The 25,006-nt window shown below is 44.5% G+C and overlaps 1 protein-coding gene across 4 annotated transcripts in view; it reads left to right on the top strand.

Moving 5' to 3' along the window:
* ANO6 (anoctamin 6) overlaps positions 1 to 25,006 on the top strand; it is a 220,623-nt gene that overhangs the window by 153,478 nt on the left and 42,139 nt on the right. For all 4 annotated transcript variants that reach the window (XM_029615974.1, XM_029615973.1, XM_029615975.1 and 1 more), the window contains 4 exons: positions 735 to 904; positions 1,793 to 1,890; positions 4,467 to 4,597; positions 6,423 to 6,628. In XM_029615974.1, coding sequence (XP_029471834.1) covers positions 735 to 904; positions 1,793 to 1,890; positions 4,467 to 4,597; positions 6,423 to 6,628 — 605 coding nt within the window. The remainder of the gene's footprint in view (positions 1 to 734; positions 905 to 1,792; positions 1,891 to 4,466; positions 4,598 to 6,422; positions 6,629 to 25,006) is intronic.

The following is a 25,006-nucleotide window of genomic DNA, read 5'->3' on the forward strand; positions in this document are numbered from 1 at the left end:
TTGATCTTGAGAATAGTTTCCACTATTTTTCCCGGCACTGAAGTCAGGCTCACTGGTCTATAATTACCCGGATCGCCCCTGGAGCCTTTTTTAAATATTGGGGTTACATTGGCTACCCTCCAGTCTTCAGGTACAATGGATGATTTTAATGATAGGTAAATATTTCTGCTCTTGCCACCCTGATTACCTACATTTAAGGGTACATTTTAAAAGGAGTGTGCATGGTGTACATGTGTGCGCACTATCCTGTGCACGCACAGGCACGCGCAAGTTATAAAATTGGGGGTCAGCGCGCGAAAGGGGGTGCCCAATTGTGCACTTTGCGCGCGCCAAGATGCACTGCCTTCCCCCTTACCCTACCCCCACCCCACCTTCCCTTCCCCTACCTTCCCCGCCCTTTCCCTTTTTCTTTTTTTTGTTTCAAAACTTACTTCAGCCCTGGGGCTGAAGTAAGTTGTGCACGCCGGCCGACTGCCAGTGCGCGATCCCCGGCCCAGCAGCCGTGTGGAGGCCTCTGGCCATGCCCACGCCCTGCCTCCGGACTGGGGCTTTTTAAAATAGGCCCGGTGCTCGTAAACCCGCCAGATTTACATGCGCAATCCTTTGAAAATCTGGCCCTTAATGTTTTGTATTTAGAGTCCTAATATGGAAAGAATGGTATTTGTTTTGATTGTTACCAAATATGCATTTCCTAGGGAATTCACCAAATACATTTCCTTTGTTTTCCATTGCAGAATTACCAAGAACACAAACGGATTATGAGAATAGTCTGACCACGAAAATGTTCTTATTCCAGTTTGTCAACTATTATTCTTCTTGTTTCTATATTGCATTCTTTAAGGGAAAATTTGTAGGTTATCCTGGAGATCCAGTTTATTGGCCAGGAAGATACAGAAATGAAGAGGTATAAATAGTAGTATAGAATGCTTTCTTTTTAAGAGTATCACGTTTTAACGTTTATTTATGTATTTATCATCCACATGTATCAGAATCGTGCTAGGCAAAGAACAAATCTTAGGGCTTGATTCATCCACATTTTATACTTAGAAAAATTTCCACTTATATTTATAGACCATCTTTTTCAAACAAGAGTGAGTTGTAATAAAACAAAAAACAATAAAAATCAATACTGAAAAAAATATCAAAATTTAAATACATTGCCATAAAATAGATAAGCTCAATAAAATACAATGAAGCTGCTTTAGCTGAAAGATCCTCTCATGGCTCTCCCCCCACTTCTGAAAACTAGAAGTCTTCAGCTACTCTATGCTTAAAGCTATTTGTGGTAAGCTATTTAATATTAATGGACTGCTAGTATTTGCATATTTTGATCACTTTAAGCCAATTATTTTAGCATTATTAATAATGCTTGTGTGTTCATTACCGATAATGCATAACATGCACCTTGGTAAATATGCACCAAAGTGAATTGCCCTAGGTCAGAGTGATCATTAATGGCAGAAGCAGGTCTCCTGGTCCCCTGTTCATTATTCTGACCTCTAGGCCACCTGCAGCACCCCCTGCATATCCAGAATATACACCAAATATCTTCCTTTTTTTAAGATCATTATCTGTCAGATACCTCTTTTTATGACAATTGTTTTTATGGCTTTTAGTGATACCTTTTCCTCAAGAGGGCCAAAAAGAATTTAAGGTTGTTCAATATTATTTTCAGAGCTTTAATTTTAAAACCTTAAAATAACTGAACCATTTAAAATTACAGTTGTAGACAGAAGAAATATGATCACACAGTATTTATTTCTGTATTCTTTACATTTGTCCATATAATCAGTGTGAGCCTGGTGGTTGTCTCTTGGAGCTTACTACTCAGCTGACAATAATAATGGGAGGTAAAGCCATCTGGAATAACATCCAAGAAATCTTTCTGCCGTAAGTGTACTGAGCTACTAATATATGTGTGAAATGTTCATTTCGCTATATTACTAAAACACTTGGTGGACATTTCAAGAGAAATACTCACTTGACCACAAATCTTTTGCTGGTTTTGACTAGTCTGATAGTTGGTGTCTGTCTGGGAAACACTGTCACTTTGTGGCCACTGTTGGTACTGCAGCATCTAGTAGACTACAGGGGTGTCCAACCCAGTACTTGAGAGCCACAAAAAGGCCAGGTTTTATTTATTTTATATACCAACATTTGATCTCAATATCACACCAGTTTACATTCAGGAACTGTAGGTATTTTCCTATCCCCAGAGGGCTTACAATCTAAGTTTTGTACCTGAGGCAATAGAGGGTAAAGTGACTTGCCCAAGGTCACAAAAAGCAACAGTGGGATTCAAACCCTAGTCTCCTGGTTCATAGTCCACTGCTCTAACCACTAGGCTATTCCTCCTCCTGGTTTTCAGGGATATCCACAATGAATGTCTATGCAAATCTATCTCATGCATATTCAATGTGGATATCCTGAAAACCTGGCCTATATGTGGCTCTCAAGGATCAGAGTTGGCCACCTCTGGACTATACTCACTCTTTGTGCCTGCTTCTGGTACTACAGCCTCTCACATTTCCCAGACAGATAAAAACTGAGATTCCTTATCTTTCTGCTACACCTGTCCAGAAACGCTTGGGATTCATCCCTTTCCTCTTTACTGATGTAGGTAGAATGCCTTTTTAATTAATTATATTTTGTCTGACATCGCTTGCACTCATAAGCACTGCATGGAACCCTTAGAAATCCAGAATTCTCTTCCTCCAACTGCTGCAAGGTTTGCTCTGAGGTATCGTGAACCCTTCGAAGCAATTTTAAAGGAAAACTTTGTAACCGGACGTCTCTATTTGGGCCGGGCTCCCAGTGGTAAAGTTAAAGGAGTAAGCTTACTATAAATTTGCTCCCACCCCGCCCAGCAGAGGACATGCTAGTTATCCTGAAAACCCAGCCTGTATGTGGCTCTCGAGGACCAGAGTTGGCCACCCCTGGACTATACTTACATCTTGCGCCCGCTTCTAGTACTGCAGTCTCTCGCAGTTCTCAAACAGATGAAAACTGTGATTTATTATAATAGGCAGATATCTTGAACATTCATACACGTGTAGAAGCAGGCTGCAGTGTTGGAACATGTTTGGTTGTGAGTTCATGTCACCAGAATGGGCCACATTGGAGCAGGAGCGCTGGTATCTTACTGGAGAGTGCTGTGGCGAGTAAGAGATGCTAAGGTTGCCTGCATCACAGGGAGGTAGAAAACAATATATGTGCAGTCCCTCTGAATAGATCAATCACATGTCACATAATAATCAGAGGAAATATAAGAAATATAACCACTCCCTATCTTTTAATCTGCTTTTTTAACAAGAATGGTTAACAAAATCAATTTAACTGAGACACTATCAATATCAGATATTACATCCACTTTATGCCCCATACAATATCAGCTCAAGGGGTATCTGTAAGAGAGGCAGAGCTAGATTTCCCATTACTCTGAGTAGGAAGCTGCCTAGTTGCGCTTTTTATCTGGAGGGCATCATGAACTAGTAAGGGGATGTAGTACCAGGTGTGATTGAACACAGGTGTGGGTCCACTTTCCCTGGGTGACAATGAATACCGGATCTCTGCATACACTGGAACCTCTGCTTTGTGTATGGTTTACTGCACTCAATTCCCTGTTAGACTTTTCCCAAATCTTTTAGCAAGGTAAAGAATACTCCTGGACTCTCTTCCTTACTTAGATGTATAAACTTTATTCCCAATGCAATGACTGCTTGGCTGGCCAAACTCCAGTGCAGCTGGTGTAGAGATAAGGCAAGGAGAGGCCTAGATAGGTCATAAGACAAGACACAAGATAACAGAAGGCCCAAAAGCCACAAGCCAAGGAGTGGCCTAGATAGACTGCAAGACAAAGTATAAGGTAAGACAAGGCCCAGAGGTCACAAGGCGTGGAGCAAGGTAAGAGCGGCCAGGTAGGAAGCCAAGGGTGACTCTATGAAGAGGCATCTAGGTACTGGCAAGGCTGAGTTAAATAGTGTAAGGATTGCTGAGTTAGATGGTCAGTGAGGAGGTGGTTCAGATGGCTAGATGCAGAGCCCACTGGAGGACTCTGCTGGTAAGGAAGTGTCATTGCAGGCAGAAGCATGGTACGGTGAGGCTGCATGGCAGGCAAAACAATGACAGTATGCACATATGTAAATATCTATACAAAAATAAGTCTTTAGTCAATAGGCATGTCAACTTTGCTGTAGTCATAATCAGCTCTTCCAGCATACCTCTGCCACTGTGAGGGTATTATTTATTGTCAAGAGCAAGAACTCTGTCTTTGGGCTTAAAAAAAGAGAGCAAAACTTTTGCCTAAGGGCTGTATTCAGCTATGATCTGTATTCCAATTCTAAGATCACTTTTTATTTCTTCTGGTCCTATATATAGAGAGAACAAGCATGTACCTGCAGAGTACTGTGCAGAGTTCTGAGTGATGATCTTAATGCTGCTATTCTCTTTTTTTTTTTTTTTGATAGCTGGATTAAGAATCTGATTGGAAGATGTCGTGTATCTTCTGGATCAGAAAGTAATATTCCACGGTGGGAACAGGACTACCATCTGCAACCCATTGGCAAACTAGGGCTATTTTATGAATATCTTGAAATGGGTAAGTCATTCACATCTGGGGATTTTGTAAGTGATGAGGCAACAGTGAAGAGGGTTTCTTTGTGTTTTGGGGGTTTTTAAGGAGAAATGTTCTACCAGTTTTGACATGAGTATGACGTATGCGTGGTCACTTAACAGCTGCTTTTTCTGTGAGTAGATTTGTGCTAAAAAAAAAAAAAGTGCATGCAAAGATGTAAAAATGCAATCTGCACATGTGCGTTTTCAACATAAACATGGCACCTACTCCTGCAGATCTTTGCACCGATTTTCAAAATTAAAAGTACACGCATACTCTGAACATTTCCCCAAAGAAGAAATACCCATAGAGAATTGCACCTGCTTTTTCTTCAGAGACTGTTTCCGTCTAAAACCTTGCAGGTAGTTTTTATCACCCAACTTAACCCCCTCCCCAAGAATGTCTCCACTCCAGCATGTATAAAAGTACACAAGTTGTGAATCTCTGCTCATACTTTTATCCCCATATAGGATGGGCAGTTTTCAGATAACCAATTTACACCGGTAAAAAACTTTTAACTTGTGGAAAACCTTTTGTAAAGGGCCCTCAAATATATATCATTTTTTCAGGATAGCAACTGCTGACATATGTCAGTTTGCACCAGTGTCTGTTCAAAATACAATGTAATTCAATGTAGGGCATTTTTCATTAGATAAATATCTGCCTTCCCTTTGTTCACCTTGATGAGAGAATTGCTGGCAATCAGAAGCCTCAACTCAGTAGACATTGGTCTTTTATCAACCTAAATCAACTGTGTGACTGTATCTATTGGATCAGCAGACTTGCTGAAATCTAAAATCTTTTCATTATCTAAAATTCTTCAATACATCTTTGTATATAAGGAGGTGTAAATTAATTGGAATGCAACTGGACCTGACAGATTTCAATCTGATTCAAAGTTAACAAAATCCATAGTTTATCTGAAATCTGCAGGAAAAATATATCTTTTTTTTTTCCCCATACATCTCGGCAAAATCTGAAAAAATCCCAAGCAGAGCCACTCAAAGTCCACTTTATATTTTCACAAATCTGCTTCAAATTTAGCCAGCAATGTGTATAATGATTCACAAATTTTGGTGAAGACATGGACGTTCTGCACTTTTGATGAATTGGTTTCACTTTTTTTAAAAAAGATATTCCTTATCCTTATATGTTCTTAACAGATGGCTGCTGAGTTTAACAATCATTTCTATTCCTCTACCCATACTTCTTGAAGTGCTTTGAGATTCTAACTTTTCGTTACATAGTTACTCATATAAATCTAGCCAAGCACTTTCCAAGCTTTAATATGAGCCCTCTTTTGAAAATTCACGTGATCCCAGATGACGACCGAAACAAAATTGAAGACCTCTCCTCCCTAAGCTCTGCAGACCTCCACTCTCTCTTCTTCATTTGATTTCCACTTTTCCTCCTTTTTTTTTTCCCTGCCTGTAGCTGACCTCCACTTCTCCTTTGTGGACCTCTTTCACCTAACATAGCCAAAGCAGCAGCTGTAGGGCTGGTGGCAGCCAAAACACATGTGGCCAGTAGCAACAGCAACAGGAGTTGGCAAGTGCACATGGGTCCCAAACCTTCACATGGATTTCTATTCTAACAAGAAGCGGGGGAGAGAGGCAGGATCTATGAGCCCCATATAGGAGGGGGCAGGGGGAACAGCCCCATCTCTTGCAACCCCATTCTCTAATTTTATTCCATTTGGTATTGCTAAATATTGGTGTAGAGGAGGAAACTTCAATAGCCAGTCTCTGAGCAAGGATTCTTCCTTTCATGTTATAAATCAGAATCATCTGTTGATTTTTTTCATTACCAGTCATACAGTTTGGATTTGTCACTTTGTTTGTGGCTTCATTCCCACTGGCGCCTCTTCTGGCACTTGTTAATAATTTGGTGGAAATACGACTGGATGCCTGGAAACTCACCAGCCAGTACAGACGTGCAGTACCAGAGAAAGCACAAGACATCGGAGCATGGCAGCCCATCATGCAAAGTATAGCAATTCTTGCTGTGGCAACCAATGTGAGTACAGCGTAATAACTCAGAAGTTTTTGTTAAAATATTACTGGTATTTCAGGGGCCGAGGCCATATACAAATGTATTTATACTGGGAATAAAAAAATCTAAATTTATTGAAAAGCTTTTGATTGGTTCTAATGCATTTGTTAGTGCAGAATTTCACTACTATATAATTAGTGCACAAGAATTTAATTTGGCAGAAAAGACCTTTTACTGAAATTCTTCTGAAGACTAATGCAGTCCAGATGTTTGAAGAAACAAACTTGCAGTAAACTGAAATTGAAGTTACTGTATGGTTATTGGCAACATATGTATGGTTATTGGCAACATATCTATCTTACCACTCATCCAGTACACCACACCTGCTGAGCTAATACGCCCACCCGCGTATATTCACACTGCTCCCCCTCTTCCTACCCCACAACAGCTGCCCTCCTTCTCCAGTACCCCTTACCTCCTAGCCCACATCCCACCTCCCGGCTCTCCAACAACTCTGTAATATACATTCCACAAAATGCAGCCTCTCCCTATTCCCATCCTGAAACACTATACCACCCCCATCTGTGCGCCACAGCCCACTACCCCCCATGATCACCGCAGATCCCTCCTCCCCATCATGACCTCCCCTCACCCAACTAATTGGCCTCACAACCTTTACAATCCTCCTACTAAATGCCCAATTCATTGTTTAAAAAGCCAGCTTACTTAATGATATCCTCACCGATGATTGCCCTGACATCTGCGCCATTACCGAAACATGGCTAAAGAACTCGGACACAGTACTCATAAACCAACTCCCAACCGACCAATACAACATATTCTCCATTCCCAGAATCAAAAAAAGAGGAGGAGGCCTCCTGCTCGCTGCCAAAAAGAAATTCAATCTATCCCTCCAACTCGTCACCTCCCCACACAGACTCGAAATTGGGCTTTTTAAATCACCCACCCTCCAAATCTGCCTAATTTACACCCCACCTGGGCTCCTTGAAAGCAACCTATCTCTGATCGAATACATCACCAAAAACCTGGACATAAGCTCCCCCACCATTATTCTCGGAGATCTTAACTTCCATGTTGACAATATTCCCCTCACTTCCTCATGCGATTCCCTTCTCACATCCTTGGATGCACTAGGCCTCAAGCAGATCATCTCCAATCCCACCCACAAGGCAGGCCACACCCTGGACCTCATCTTTACCAATTTCCTGATCCAGCCTGACCCCCCCCACATGCCAACCCATCTCCTGGTCAGACCCCTTCCGCATTGAAACCACCTGCTCCATTAAATGCACTCCCCCACCCACTCCCTCAAAGAAAACTATTCACTTCCGAAAACCCTGCAAAACAGAGGACCTTATTGCAGCCCTCACAGATGAACTCACAAAACTAGATCTCTCTGACGCAAATCCGCACTCTCCTCATGGCATCAGCTCACCAACACCATAGCTAACACGTTCTGCCCAGAACAATCCAGAGAAATCAACCTTGCTTATACCAAAAAGAAACCCTGGTACACCTCTGGGCTCAAAACAATGAAACGTCACCTCAGGAAACTTGAAAAAAGATGGCACAGAGAACAATCCCCTGCCCTCCAATCCACTTTTCGATCCTACCTCCATTCCTATAAGGAATCCATAGACAAAGCAAAAAGGGACTTCCACACCCATAGGATCCACCATCTTCAATTCAACGCTCGTGCCCTCTTCGAATTTGTCTCCTCACTCACTAAAACCACTCCATACCCCCCCCCCCCCCCCGACACAGACCACAAATCCAAATGCGAAGAGCTTGCCCTTTATTTTCACAAGAAAATAGAAACCATTATGTCACGTTTCCCCCCTCCCCCCCAAGCACCCATTACCCCACCACAAAACTGACTGTCCCCTCACACACAAACCCTTTCGCAACCCCATGCACTCTCACCACAGCACAGTCAGGCAACACCTCCACAACACTCAACTCATTTGAGACCACCACACATACCGAGATAGAATCCATTCTGAAGAAAATCAACCCCGCAACTCGCCCCACAGACACCATCCCCACCAAAACCCTCCTTTCTATTCCCAACACTATCTCCAAACCAATTGCCAACATCATTAACAGCTCTATCTCATCAGGCACAGTACCCAGCATACTCAAACAAGCCATAATTAAACCCATTCTAAAAAAAACCCACACTCGATCCAGCAGACCCAGCCAATTACCAGCCAATCTCCAACCTTCCCTTTATCTCTAAAATACTAGAAAAAATTATCAATAGGCAGCTAACCACCTATCTAGATGACCACTACATCCTCTTCCCATCGCAATACGGTTTCCGCCAACATCACAGCACTGAAACCCTTCTCCTCTCCCTCTCTGACCACATCCTGAAGGCCCTCGACAAAGACCAAGCATATATCCTTGCCCACTTGGACATATCCTCCGCATTTGACACGGTCAATCACAACATTTTAACTGAGCGTCTAAGAGAAATTGGAATATCTGGCCCCGCACTCTGTTGGTTGCAATCATATCTATCCAACAGACAATACTGAGTTAAAAGTGGGCACTGCGAATCCAAACCTATCAATCTGTTGCAGGGTGTTCCCCAAGGCTCCTCTCTTTCCTCCACCCTATTCAATATATACCTCCTTCACCTCTGTCAACTCCTATCCCGACTTGGACTTCCGCACTTTATTTACGCGGATGATGTTCAAGTCCTCATTCCTGTAACTGATACCATACCGAAGGCATTGAAAACATGGGAATATGCCCTCGCATCCATCAGCTCCCTGCTTGCCGATAATTACCTTGCCCTTAACACATCCAAAACAGAGCTCCTATTCATCTCACCCCCCCCCATAACAACCTTAACCCCACACCCAATCCCCCTGTCCCCACCACCTCCTTTGCTCAACACACTCGCAGCCTTGGTGTCATCCTAGATAACCACCTCAACCTAAAAAAAATTATCAATTCCACATTGAAAGACGGCTTTTTCAAGCTCCATATGCTAAAAAAAACTGAAACCCCTGCTCCACATTAATGATTTCCGCACAGTCCTCCAAGCTACCATATTATCCAAACTTGATTATTGCAATGCCATCCTCCTAGGCCTCCCTAAATGTGCCCTCTGGCCCCTTCAGATGCTCCAAAACTCTGCCGCACGCATCCTCACCAATGTCCACCGTGGCAACCACAATACCCCGGTCCTCAAGCACTTACACTGGCTGCCCATCAACTCCTTGATCATTTACAAATCGCTAACCATCATCCACAAAGCCATATACAACCAAGACATGCCCTGGTTCAAAGAACACCTCCAACTCCGTACCCACGACCAAGCCACCAGAGCTCAACACCTCGCCACGCTGCACACGCCCTCACCTAAACTGTCCAGACTTAAATCCACCAAAGAACATGCCCTCTCCCTCGCCGGACCCACCCTCTGGAACAAGATGCCCCTTAGTCTTCACCAAGAATCTTGCCCTAAAAGATTCAAACTGAACCTCAAGACCTAGCTCTTTAAACAGGCTTACAACTGATCCTGAGCTTCCCACTATTTACCCCCCCCCCCCGCACCCTCCCCCCTCTAAATATGCCAAGCTTAAATATTTTTGTAATTATGACCCAGATATATGCCTTGTAATCCCCCCCGCAAATTCCCTCCTTTCACAGTCAACCTAATCATTACTGTATATAAGCCTCTTAAATGCTTTTTGTAAATATGGCTCATATATATGCCTTGTAATCCCCTCTATAATTCCCTTCTCTTTCACAGTTAATACAATCATTACTGTATATATGCCTAGTAATTCCCCCTTTATACTGTATATATGCCTAGTAATTCCCCCTTTATACTCCCTCCCCTTTCACAGTTAACAATATGTATAAGGAGAAGATTATCTGTTCATTGTAAAGCTCCTTGCTGCATCAAGTTATCTTTGTTATCTGTTCATTGTAAAGCTCCTTGCTGCATTAAGTTAACTGTAAACCGAGATGATGTTCCCAATGTATCCCGGTATATAAAAACCCATAAATAAATAAATAAATAAATAAATAAATAGACATGATAATAATGGGAGATTTCAATTACCCCAATATTCCTTAGGTAAATGTCTCATCAGAACATGCTAGGAAGTTATACATTCTAGAAGCCATAAATTAAAGCTTCATGGAACAATTGGTCCTTGAATCAACAAGAGGGGTGTTGCACAGTATGAGCAGTCTTAGGCTTGCCAGAAGATAGTCTAGACTCTTTCTCCACAAAAATACTTTATTGTTCATACAATAAAACAGAGAAGAAAACCTGCTTCCTTCAGCAGGGCTGGCAACAAAAGGTCACACTTCACAGTTAAGCAACAAACTTTTACTTCTGTCTCTTCTTGTCTGGGCTCCTCATGTTCCATCTGGGGCCTACCATTATATTCCTCTCCTAGAGGAAACACCCTACACCTAGAATACCCTGGAGTACTGACTGTAAGGTGGACGAGGCAAATGCCTAGTCTGGATCTTGTAAAGAGGGTCTGAGGTACACTCCTCTACATACCCTCCCCTTCAACTTGGCAGTAGAGGAGGACCGGAAGGCTCGTCTGCATACTGCTCCTAGCATCCCCCAGGAGAGGAGTCCAGAGGTCACCAAAAGTGATCCAGGGATTGACTTCCACATCCCCAGCTTCCAGAGGCTTCGCACCCTTTGCAGTGGAAGAGGACCGGAAGCACGCGCCTAACGGCGGGCGAATCTCAAACCCTTCAATTAACTGAGTGAGGATTAATTTAACGGTGGTTAAAGAGGATTGGTAAGTATAGCTTTCAGAAATTTTTGGACTTATAAAAGTTTGGTGAAAGGTGAAATTGAGGGATATATTCTTTAGAGTTTGTGTGTGTCTGAGGTAATAAACAAGCCAGAGGTAGTTAATTCCACTGTCTGTCTTTCCTACCCACTCAACTCTTGATTTTTAGGCATGAGACACTTTCTCATTAAAAATCAATCAGGGTCTTATCTAAATCATACTATTGTACCAACCCTTATTGAAAGTTTAATCATCCCCTTGTAGGACACTAGCTGATTAATTAGTAAATTCACCTGTAAATTTAAAGTACTCTCATTCCAACTCCCTTAGTATCCTAAACTTAACTAGGAACTCAATAAAACTAAGATGAAGGCAGCAATCCAGCAGCAAGAGGGGGGCTTTCCAGTCTTTTGCATTGAGTGTCACATGTATGATTTTTTACCTGCCTTGTGCACACATTGTATGTGTGCACTCGGTGCAAATAGCTCCTGGCTCTCAGGGAATGAGTCCGATCTCTGGAGGCTAGAGTAGCAGACTTGGAGGAGCTGAGGCAGACAGAGAGGTACATTGATGAGACCTTCAGGGACATAGTAACCAAGTCCCAAATCCAGTTTGGCAGCCCCAGTGCTGCCTTGGATCAGAAAGGTCTCCCAGTAGGAGAACATCACCCTGGTGTAGCAGGAAGTGATCCTGTAGCAAGGACCTGCTCTTCAGGTGATGTATTGTCCTCTCTCACTGAGGACAAGTCTCCCAGGGTTACTGCCCAGGAGGGAAGGGTTAGGCCGGCCATCATAGTTGGTGTTTCAGTTATTAGAAATGTAGATAGCAGGATGGCTGGTGGACATGAGAACTGTCTGGTAACTTGCCTGCCTGGTGCGAAGGAGGCAGACCTCACGCGTCACCTAGATAGGATTATAGACAGTGCTGGGGAGGAGCCGGCTGTCATGGTACATGTGGGCACCAACGACATAGGAAAATGTGGGAAAGAGGTTCTGGAAGTCAAATTTAGGATTGTAGGTAGGAAGCTGAAATCCAGAACCTCCAGGGTGGCATTCTCTGAAATGCTTCCTGTTCCACGTGCAGGTCCCCAGAGGTAGGCAGAGCTCCAGAGTGTCAATGCATGGATGAGATGATGGTGCAGGGAAGAGGGATTCAGTTTTATAAGGAACTGGGGAAAATTTTGGGGAAGGGGGAGACTTTTCCGAAAGGATAGGCTGCACCTTAACCAGTGTGGAACCAAGCTGCTGGCACTAACTTTCAAAAAGGAGATATAGCAGCTTTTATACTAGAACAAGGGGAAAGCCAACAGTCACTCAGCAGTGCATGGTTCCGAGAAATGTGTCCTCTCCCAGCCCCAGTTTGTAAGAGACCTAGGCGTCCTCATAGATCAACACCTAAACTTTAAACCCCACATCAAAGCTCTCCTAAAGGGAGGTTTCTATAAATTAAACATCCTGAAAAAACTCAAACCCCTCCTCCACACACACGATTTCCGCACTGTCGTACAGACCACCATGCTCACAAAACTGGACTATTGTAACTCCCTGCTAATAGGACTCCCTGCCACCACCATCAAACCCCTGCAGATTCTACAAAATTCCATGGCCAGAATCATAACAAGTACTCGTAAAAGGGACCACATCACCCCCATCCTAAAGGACCTACATTGGCTGCCCATCTCCTTCCGCTCACAATACAAAACCCTAACCATCCTTCACAGCTCCCTTCATAAACACAACCACACCTGGCTTGATGAGATGCCTCACTACCGCTCCTCTGACCGACCTACAAGAACAGCCCACACAGGCACTCTCCACACACCATCCCTCAAATCAGCACATTCATCTCATACCAGAGGGAGAGCGTTCTCCATCGCTGGCCCCACCCTCTGGAACTCCCTCCCCACCCTCCTACGCCAAGAGACATCACTCCACAATTTCAAGAAAGGAGTCAAGACATGGCTCTTCCGACAGGCCTACCCTGACACAAACCAAACATAAATTCTTCCCTCCAGCCCCTCCCTGTCTCGACCATCCTCTAGCTGCTCCCCCCCTCCGTCAGACCCACCCCTACCCCTCTTCACTCCTAGTCACCTTCCAATCCTTTGTCTCCCAACCGCCCCCTTCCCCCTTCTACCCCCAACCCCCCCGTACACCTTTCAATCTCCCTCAAATAACCTTTCTCCGAATGAACACCTTAGCCCAAGTAATACTGGTGGCTTTCAAGTCCTCATGAGTCCCTCCTTAAGTAAATGAAACCTGTACTTAAGTTACTGATACCTATACTCAAGTTAATGAGACCTGTGCACTCCGTCATCTGTACATAGTTTCCCTCTATTCCTATAGTTTTCATTCCTTTACTTCTCATCTCTCTATCTGCCTTTGTTCTCCTCTCTTCCCCATCCCCACATTGTTAATTGTTATTGCCAGTTATTTATTTACTATCATTATTATAAATATTGTTTTATCGTTACACTGTATTTTCCACCTGAGTTCATTGTAAACCGGCATGATGTGCTGCACGAATGTCGGTAAATAAAAGTTAATAAATAAATAAATAAATACTAATGAAACAGGAGAGTTAGGGCATCCCAACAGAGAGGTTCCAATAAAAACAAATTTAGTCCATGTGCCTATATGTAAAAAATCACCGAAGCTAATGGTTTCCAAATTATCCCTAACTGAAAAGCAGGTTGTTAATACAAACAAAAAACACACTTTGAAATGTCTGTTTGCAAATGCCAGAAGTCTAAGAAGTAAGATGGGAGAGTTAGAGTGTATAGCAGCAAATGATGATTGACATAATTGGCATCACAGAGACTTGGTGCAAGGAGGATAACCAATGGGACAGTGCTATATCAGGGTACAAATTATATCACAATGATAGGGAGGATCAACTTGGTGGGAGTGTGGCACTTTATGTCTAGGAGGGTATAGAGCCCAATAGGATAAAGATCATACAAGAGACTAAATGCTCAATAGAATCTATATGGGTAGAAATCCCATGTGTGTTGGGTACGAGTATAATGATAGGAGTATACTACCATCCACCTGGACAAAATGGTCAGACAGATGATGAAATGCTAAGAGAAATCAGGGAAGCTAACCAATTTGGCAGTGCAATAATAATGGGAGATTTCAATTACCCCAATATTGACTGGGTAAATGTAACATCAGGACTTGCTAGAGATTTAAAGTTCCTGGATGTAATAAATGACTGCTTCATGGAGCAATTGGTTCAGGAACCAACAAAAGTGGGAGCTATTTTAGATTTAAATCGTAGTGGATCATAGGATTTGGTGAGAGAGGTAACGGTGGTGGGCCACTTGGCAACAGTGATCATAACATGATCAAATTTAAACTAATAACTAAAATCTGCAGCTCTAACACTAAACTTTCAAAAGGGAAACTGATAAAATGAGGAAAATAGAAAAAAACTGAAAGGTGCAGCTGCAAAGATTAAAAGTGTTCAACAGGCATGGACATTGTTTAAAAATACAATCCTAGAGGCGCAGTCCATATGTATTCCACACATTAAGAAAGGGGGAAGGAAGGCAAAACGATTACCGTCATAGTTAAAAGGTGAGGTGAAAGAGGCTATTTTAGCCAAAAAAAACATCCTTCAAAAATTGGAAGAAGGATCCATCTGAAGAAAATAGGATAAAACATAAGCATTGTCAAGTTAAGTGTAAAACATTGATAAGACAGGCGAAGAGAGAATTTGAAATGAAGTTGGCCATAGAGGCAAAAACTCATAATAAAAGCTTTTTTAAATATATCTGAAGCAAGAAACCTGTGAGAGAGTCGGTTGGACCATTAGATAACCAAGGGATTCAAGGGGCTCTTAGGGAAGATAAGGCCAATGCAGAAAGACTAAATGAATTCTTTGCTTCCGTGTTTACTAATGAGGATGTTGGGGAGATACCAGTTCCGGAGATGGTTTTCAGGGGTGATGAGTCAGACGAACTGAATGAAATCACTGTGAACCTGGAAGATGTAGTAGGCCAGATTGACAAACTAAAGAGTAGCAAATCACCTGGACCAGATGTCATACATCCTAGGGTACTGAAAGAACTCAAAAATGAAATTTCTGATCTATTAGTTAAAATTTGTAACATATCATTAAAATCATCCATTGTACCTGAAAACTGGAGGGTGGCCAATGTAAGCCCAATATTTAAAAAAGGCTCCAGGGGTGATCCAGGTAACTATAGACCAGTGAACCTGACTTCAGTGCCGGGAAAAATAGTGGAAACTATTCTCAAGATCAAAAGCGAGGCGCAAATAGAAAGACATGGTTTAATGGAACACATTCAACATGGATTTACCCAAGGGAAGTCTTGCCTAACAAATCTGCTTCATTTTTTTGAAGGGGGTTAATAAACATGTGCATAAAGGTGAACCGGTAGATGTAGTGTATTTGGATTTTCAGAAGACGCTTGACAAAGTCCTCATGAGAAGCTTCTATGAAAACTAAAAAGTCATGGGATAGGAGGCGATGTCCTTTCGTGGATTTCAAACTGGTTAAAAGACAGGAAACAGAGAGTAGGATTAAATGGTCAATTTTCTCAGTGGAAAAGGGTAAACAGTGGAAACATAGTGACTTTATGATCCTAGCGGAGATGGATGAGAGTTCTACTTTAGACTTAGTAGACTCTGGAAGTGGGAGAACTCTTATTTTAGAAGGAGTTAGCCCCAAGACTCTGAGTCAATTATGAGAAGAAGGTGATGTTTTCTTGAATACATGGGGACCGGCAACAATACCCTACTAGTCAAGTGGTGCTGACGACTCTGGTGGGATAAGCTACCATAGAGGTGGGGACACTTCCTGATTTTCTCCCATACCCTGTTGTCCAGGGGAGTGTACACTTTCCCTGTGTCAGCTAAAATTAACTTCTGCCTTTGGGCAGGCGTTAATTTCTGAAAGTAAAATGTGCAGCTTCGCTGCACATTTTACTTTCTGTATCGCACGGGAATAACTAATTTATTTATTTATTTATAACTTTTATATACCGAGGTTCAATTAACAGAATTAATTATCACTTCGGTTTACATTACAACCAGCAAACAACAACAGTGACATAGTCTTGTCTTACATTGAAACAAGGTGGAGAAACCTGGATAAACATAACTTGGGAGCAAGCGGTAATAACAGTGTGGAAAAAACTTGTCGAAGTGTAAGCGTGGTGAGATGAACTAGGAGGGTGAGAAAACCGGTGTGGAGGGGTTGGTTAAAGGGGAGAAGGGGATGAAAATAGCGGCTTTGTTACAAATACATAGGATACGGTGGGGTTGAGGTGGGGTTCGACTCTTGTGCCTCATCTTTTTCTCAGTTTTCCCGCTAGCCTTGGGAAGATGGCCACTGCCGTGTCTGCAAGCCGCTCTCTCCAGCGTCCCCAGAATGGCTATGGCATTGCCTTCCGCCATGTTCCTCCCAAGGGCCTCCTAGGGTGCACGCGCGCTACCCACGTCTTTATTCCAGCTTTGGCGCAAACCTCTGGGGTGTCCCCCTCGAGTGATGTCACAACATCCGGGTATTTAGCCTTCACTTGTTTGCTAGCTTGTTGAGTTAGCAAGGATTGGATTCGTCCAGTCTATGCTACTCTGCTGCTGTTGTGTCCGTCGGCGCCCTCTCTCCGCCCTCCTTACCTCTTTGGCGACTCCCTCTTCGACCACGGGAAGATTGGCTGCCACGACGTCCTTCTGCCGAAGTCCTCCGGCGTCCCCGGACCGGCTAGATGCTGCAACCCGCCGTGTTTCCTGGAGGCCTAGGGATGCGCGCGCGGTGTGGCCCTGACATAAGCACCAGCAATGGCGCGAACCTCAGGGGCATCCCCCTGTGATGACATCACCCACGACGGATATATAAGGTCTTAGAATTTTCTAACACATCGAGTTAGCAAGGAATGGAATGGAATAGAATGGGCTCGCTTCGAATTCCAAGCTACTCTGCCTCCTCGGACTTACCAGGGGTACCTGCTCCTCGAGGGCCTCGCTCTCTCCTTTGGTTTTCAGGTGACAGTCTGGAACCGGTACTTGCTCCTCGTGGGCCCTTGTTCCCAAACTTGCTTTGTATTCTCTTCTGCCTGGAAGTCATCACTGCCAACTACATCAGTGAGTTATCATCGCTCTCTCAGAGCTTTCCCTGGAACCAGGTACTCGCTCCTCGAGGGCCTATTCATTCCAGCTCCAGGGCTTCTATGAGACCATTGTGTGAGTGTTCTATCAAGGTTCCTTACCTGAACTCTGCATACCCTGCCTACTCACTATATTCAGTTTCTCAACAGCTCAGCCATCCAGGGATCGCTGTTCCAGTACCTGAGGGACTACAGCCCTGCTGAGCACTCCAGCTCACTACTGCCACCTCTGTTGGTTTCTTATATGGTTTAATAAAAGATCTAGTGTGTGTCTGCCTCCAAACTCTGAGCCTGACCGATGGTCCCTCTTGGGATCTTCCCCCAGGGGCATGGTCATCTGCCACCGGCCCAAGGATCCACCCACAAATATCCCTATCTGTTTGCTAACTCCCTAACAGATTGCTAACTTCCTAATAGATTGAACAGATTGCTAACTCGATGGATCTGGCACAATGCCATGCCTTGCAGGCCATACTGGGCCTGGCCCAGCGCATGACGGAGCAGCAAGAAGCCTTGGAGAAACTTACTTCAGCGTTTCATCAGCTACACACACAGAAGGTTCAAGGCACAGCCTCCAACCAAGAAGGTCAGTTACAGGAGGTAACTTTAAAGACTGCCTTACCACTGGTGGCTCCAATCCGCTTTTTCGGAGAAATCCAGAAGACCCGGGGCTTTTTAAACCAGTGCTGCATGCATTTTGCCTTACAGCCGTCTCTATTTCCTACAGCTCTCTCCAAGACTACCTACATTCTTTCATACTTGGATGGTAGAGCCTTGACTTGGGCATCCACCTTGAGGGAACGCAAGGACTCCATTTTGCAGGACATAGAAGGATTTATGGACTTGTTTAAATCCATTTTCGATGACCTTGCTTGAACTTCTGTAGCCGGTTCTGCTTTAGTGGATTTGAAGCAAGGCAACAGATCATTGGCTGAATTTGCCATAGAGTTCAAAACTCTTGCGGCAGAACTCCACTGGGACTCCAAATGTCTCAAGACCCTCTTTTGCAGAGGCCTGGATAACCGTTTGAGGGACGAGCTGGCCGCTCGCCAAACACTTGACTCGCTGGACGAATTAATAGCCTTGGCCACTCGGATTGATCACCAACTCGGGGACAAGGTGAAGGAACTCCGGCCTAAGGTGTCACCCGGGTTAAAACCGGCTAGTGCTGTCTGTGCTCCTCAGATGGTTCCAGTAACCCCTGCTGCTGATAAAGATGAACCAATGCAACTTGGTCATGGACGCTTGACCTCCAAGGAGAGAAGATTTTGGAAGAAGCGCGGCCTTTGCATGTATGTGGTCAGTCCAGCCATGATGTCTCTACATGCTCCATTCGTCCGGGAAACGGATGGGCTTAAGTCTTGCAGGAGGACTGTTCTTAGGCCATACCATGACATCTCCTCCGCTCTCTCACCCAGTCTCTTTGACCTACGGACCGATCATGGTTCAGACTCCTGCCCTGGTGGACTCGGGGGCAGGAGGCAACTTCATTCTCACACGTCTAGTAGACCTGAGGAGCCCCCTCATCAAATTAGAAGATCCACTATTGTGTTACAACTTGAAGTGGGCTTTGGACGTTCCCCAACTTCGCCACTTCCACTGAAGATCTCAGTGACGTCCCCAGCAGCATCCATCGCTACTGATATCTATAACTCATACTCAGCAAATTTTCTTCCAAGACTCAAGATCTACCTGTCATCAATGCAGAAGACGACTTAGAATACAAAGTCAAAGAAGTCCTGGATGTTCGTAAAAGAGGCAAGACTTTTGAATACCTTCTAAAATGGGAAGGTTTCGGCCCCGAAGAAAACTCTTGGGAGCCTCAGACCAATATCCTGGACAAAGAGATGCTTCGTCAGTTCCATCTCGCGCATCCGTCTAAACCTAAGCCTGGTACCCGAAGAGGAAATCGCCCTTTGAAGGGGGGGTACTGTTGTGTCCATTGGTTCCCGACGCCCTCTCTCCGCCCTCCTTATCTCTTTGGCGACTCCCTCTTCGACCACGGGAAGATTGGCTGCCGCGGCGTCCTTCTGCCGAAGTCCTCCGGCGTCCCCGGACCAGCTAGACGCTGCAACCCGCCATGTTTCCTGGAGGCCTAGGGGCGCGTGCACGGCGCGGCCCCGACGTAAGTACCGGCAATGGCACGAACCTCAGGGGCGTCCTCCTGAGATGATGTCACCCACGACGGATATATAAGGTCTTAGAATTTGCTAACACGTCGAGTTAGCAAGGAATGGAATGGACTCGCTTTGGATTCCAAGCTACTCTGCCTCCTCGGACTTACCAGGGGTACCCGCTCCTCGGGGGCCTCACTCTCTCCTTTGGTTTTCAGGTGACAGTCTGGAACCGGTACTCGCTCCTCGAGGGCCTTTGTTCCCAGACTTGCTCTGTATTCTCTTCTGCCTGGAAGTCATCACTGCCAACTACATCAGTGAGTTACCATCGCTCTCTCAGAGTTTTCCCTGGAACCAGGTACTCGCTCCTCGAGGGCCTATTCATTCCAGCTCCAGGGCTTCTATGAGACCATTGTGTGAGTGTTCTATCAAGGTTCCTTACCTGAACTCTGCATACCCTGCCTACTCACTATATTCAGTTTTAATAAAAGATCTAGTGTGTGTCTGTCTCCAAACTCTGAGCCTGACCAGTGGTCCCTCTCAGGATCTTCCCCCGGGGGCATGGTCATCTGCCACTGGCCCAAGGATCCACCCACAAATATCCCTATCTGTTTGCTAACTCCCTAACAGATTGCTAACTTCCTAACAGATTGAACATCTGCTTCCTGCTGCCCCTGGAAGCTCTACTTTACCCTTCGGGGTATTCTCTAACCTGGGTACCCGCTCCTCAGGGGCCCACTGCTTTCCTTTCAGATGCCTTACTGGGATCAGGTACTCACTCCTCGAGGGCCTGCTCACCCTGCCTCGGTGCCTGTTACCATCTACTTCAACCTGGTGGAATCGCCAACCATACAGCTACCATCTAGTGAGTAATCTAATTCTCAGTCTGTCTCACCTACAGCTTTGCCATGCTGGGAAACCTACACTGGAATCTCCCTATACCAACTTGGTGAGACAGGTTCCCTCTGCCGAGGGTCCCTGGACTGCTACCTCTGGATCACCTCACTACTGCCACCTCTGGTGGTATACTACAAGCTGCATAATAAAGATCTAACTCTGTGTTTGTGCGTCCCGAGTCTAGCCCAGTACTGTGGCTCTCCACAGGGCTCCTCCCCGTGGGCATGGTCATCTGTCACAGTACCCAGGAATCCACCCAAACACCATTAAACTATAACACCATCATCAATGCCAAACGATTGGCTCCAGTAACTACAGACCGGGGGTCTCCAGCCATCCTGACTCCTGCTACTATTCTTACCCCAAACTGATGTGAATCTGGCACAGCCTGGAGAGTTTGATACACAAACTTTTATATGTCACAATGGTGACAGGTTCAATGTCTCCCCAATGCCTTTTGGAATTGTTGGAGGACAGAATACCTGCCAACTCTGCAGGGCCTCAGTAAGTGGCAACACAATAAACCAGAGCTCCAACTGGGTGACCTTGTTTTTCTTAGACAAGTGAACCCCATTGAATGAGTGGCCAGTGGGGCTTATCATCAGGATGATGCCCTGCATAGATAGGAAGATCGAAAAAGCTGAACTACAGACTGCTACAGAGGGGTCTGTAAAGAACTTAGATCCATCACTGAACCAGTACTTCTCATGGCTCATGTAAAAGCATGAGCACTTTAAACTTCTTGGGGTAGATATTAGGATGTGAATCGGGCTTCGGACGATTGAAAATATCGTCGATATTTTCAAAATCGTCAGAAATCAGGGGCTCCCCCAAAATGATAGGAAAACCCCACGATATTGTTCGTGGGGGTTCTCTTATCGTTTTGGGGGAGCGTGGGAAAAACGGCACACAAAAATAACCCCTAAACCCACCCCGACCCTTTAAAACTAATCCCTTAGCTTCCCCCACCCTCCCGACCCCCCCAAAAACTTTTTACAGGTACCTGGTGATCCAGTGGGGGTCCCGGGAGCAATCTCCCGCTCCCAGGCCGTCGGCTGCTACTAATAAAAATGGCGCCGATGGCCTTTGCCCTTACCATGTGACAGGGTATCTGTGCCATTGGCCGGCCCCTGTCACATGGAGGGAGCACTGGATGGCCGGCGCCATCTTTAAAAATGGCGTGGGCCATCCAGTGCTCCTATCATGTGACAGGGGCCAGCCAATGGCACGGATACTCTGTCACATGGTAAGGGCAAAGGGCCATCGGCGCCATTTTGATTAGTGGCAGCCGATGGCCCCGAGAGCGGGAGATCGCTCCCCGGACTTCCACTGGACCACCAGGTACTTGTAAAAAGTTTTTGGGGGGGGTCGCTAAGGGATTAGTTTTAAAGGGTAGGGTGGGTTTTTTGTTTATTGGCTTGGGCGCAGCCGATAAACAAAACCGCGATCGGGCCAGACGAAAAAAAAAAACACGATGTGAATTGGAACCGGAATCCAAACCGATTCTGGTTACGATTCACATCTCTAGTAGATATTCAAAAGCCATTTAGATGGATAACTCACAAGTACTCCATCTAAATGAGTTATACAGCATATTGAGCCTCTTATCCAGCTATAATTTAGTCGGATATAAAATGGGCATTTTGGAGGCATTCCAGGTAGGGTTCCCATTATCTGGCTAAATTAGCTGAATATCAGCTAAGGTAGCCACATAACTTTAGGCCTGCTCAGAACAAAGTCTAAAATATCCAGCCTCGTGTTATCGGATAACTAACTACTTATCCGCAAATCTTCAGGGATATGCAGGTAAGTAGCGCACCTAAAAAAAAAAAAAGTCAAAACAGAAAGTTGAGAGCATCCCGGCCCAATGCCCACCTCCCTTCCACATTTCTGTAAACCCTACTCCCCTTGCTTACCCAGAAACCTGCCCCCTAAGTACAAAATAGTATTTTAAGCTAACCCTTCTGCTCCCCCACCCCAAACATCCAGTCACACCCTCGCTCCCAGCCAGAAACGTTCCCACCCACTGCCTTGAAAAACAGTCCAGTTGTCTGTGCCGGGATCGCTGAGCTATACGATCCTGGCCGCTTCCAGCGTTACTTAGGTAATAATGCTATAAGTGGTGCAAAGTAGCTCATTTTAAATCAAATAATGCAACTTGCAAATTTTTAGGCAAGCAGCATTATTTGATGACCATCATTTTGCCTAGTAATGGACCAGTTAGCATGCATGTGCTTGCTAATTGGTTCATTACTGTACTAGTGGTGCCAGAGGGAAATAACATGCAGTATTGCTCAGTAAGGCATTTACTGCATGGTAAACTCCTAACGCAGCTGTGTAATGGCCCCCCGACTTGCTCAAGATCACAAGTTGAAGTTAGTCATCAAAAAGAAAGAGATCAGTTTATTTTTTCTTCAATGCAGAAGAGCTGCAGGAGGGACACAGACAATGTTGGATCTGTGTTGTGTCCTGAGAATAGGCACTTTCCCAAAGGAAGGGGCTTGTGAGTTTCCTCTTTTTTTTTTTTTTTAATGATGATGGGAAGAAGTTACTGAAACTGTTGGTGCCTTAATTGTGTGTCTAAGTTCTACGATCTGGGACTTGAGAAAAAGTAAGGGTTTCTCATTTTTTGAATGGTAGCTCTTACACCTAGGATTTCTGTTCTTGCCAGAATCCTGGTTTTAAACTCAGCAGAGTTCTGTTTTTGCGGTCCTTATGGTTTGCGAATGCTTCACTGGAAGCACTGATAGTTATTGGAGAAAAGGACAGTTTACCCTGATATTTTTCAATTAGAGTGACCAAGTGCCACCTAGGCATTTTTCCAGAGGGGAAAAGTGTGCTTATCTGATTCATCACAGAAGGAGAAAAAAAGGATCTATCCAAGATGCATCAAAGGAGAAGAGAGTATGTGTACCAGAACCCTGGATGTCTTGTACAAGCGATGTACTAAAGGGTAAGAAACCCTTAGAGCCATTCAAAAGGAGAACTTGAGGCATAGTTAAACTAAAGGAGATCCTGAGAGAGTGCTTTTGAATGTACAGATTTGCAGTTATGGATTCATTTCCTAAAAAATGTACTTTCTGTCAGATTGTCACACCTGAATAATTTGAATTTTGAGTAGTTTATTTTGTAAGAACACCACCTTGAGTGTGACGTGTGCTTCTTTGGAGAAACTGCTAATTCTGTTCCTAAGAGCCCTGAAGCACAGCTTCCCCCTACTCGGGCGTGGATCCAGGGCTGAGACAATTGAGGTCAGATAGCTCTCTCTGCCTCCCTGCTTGGTAAGGACGGGATGGGAGGGGAGCTACATAAGGACTTTTAATGATTATCCCTTGTCTTCTCATTTTGTTAAAAAAGTGCTCATTTAAATCTTGATGTTAATGTTCCTGACTTTAATTGTCAGAGTTTCTTTGTGACATCACTGACTACTGTGGCATGACTCATACCTGATTGGCTCTAAATGGTCTGTGACATTATAGGGCAGATACCCACCTATATAATTGCTGAGAATGTTTAGATCCAATAAAAATCTAACAGGTCGATTTTAAAAGCATTGCTCGCACCAAAATGACCACAGATGTGTGTATGCGGGCCTCACACGAGCAACGCATATTTAAAGAACCCATGAAGTATGTACGCCCATACCCATGCGCATGTCAAGAAGAATGGGGCGGAAAAGGGGCAGGGCATGGGCATTCGGGGCAGAACCAAGATTTACAAAAGTCCGAATTTTTAAAAAACTGACTATGGCGCACATCAGCGTGTTATCCGCATAACTTTAATTTTGGTCCTGATGAGAAGCAAGGCTGGAGATCTTGAGTTTTAGGGCATTTAGCACTGAAAGAGGGTTCAGGGTCAAGTGGGGGGCTTTCAGCATGAAGATCCAAAGAGGTCTTGAAGGCCTCGATGTGAACTGTATAAACTGGTGGACTACTTTGAAAAAATGTTTTTTCCCTCCAATGAGCATGTTTTAAAATTCACTTGCATATGCATATATAAGCCACTAAAGCCCTAGCCAGTAGTGCGGGAGGGGTACTTTAATGATACGTGCGTACTTGTGAGCACAATCTAAAATTGCGTCTCTCCGCTCGCACGTCAATACACACGTTTATGGGTGCACCTACGTTCCTTTTAAAATTACCCTGTAAGCTCATTAAGGATCAGACATATGTTATACCTGTTTTTTCATTTCTAGTATGGATTTTTATTGTAATATGCAATAAGTCACAATGAACGACGGTTACATGACAAATCATTATGGACACAGGATTACATGTATCACCTATGCCAAATCGGTTGAACTCACAAATATATTCAAAGCTAAATACCTAGCATGTAAAGAATAAATGTTACGTTTACCACTCGTAGGACGGCCCCGAGAGTGGTTTCACTCACTCCGACACCGCCAGCTGAAGACTACTGCCCTATGCAGCAGGGACACGCTGCCACTTCTGCT

This window comes from Rhinatrema bivittatum, chromosome 9 (assembly GCF_901001135.1).
Source record: "Rhinatrema bivittatum chromosome 9, aRhiBiv1.1, whole genome shotgun sequence".
Lineage (NCBI taxonomy): Eukaryota > Metazoa > Chordata > Amphibia > Gymnophiona > Rhinatrematidae > Rhinatrema > Rhinatrema bivittatum.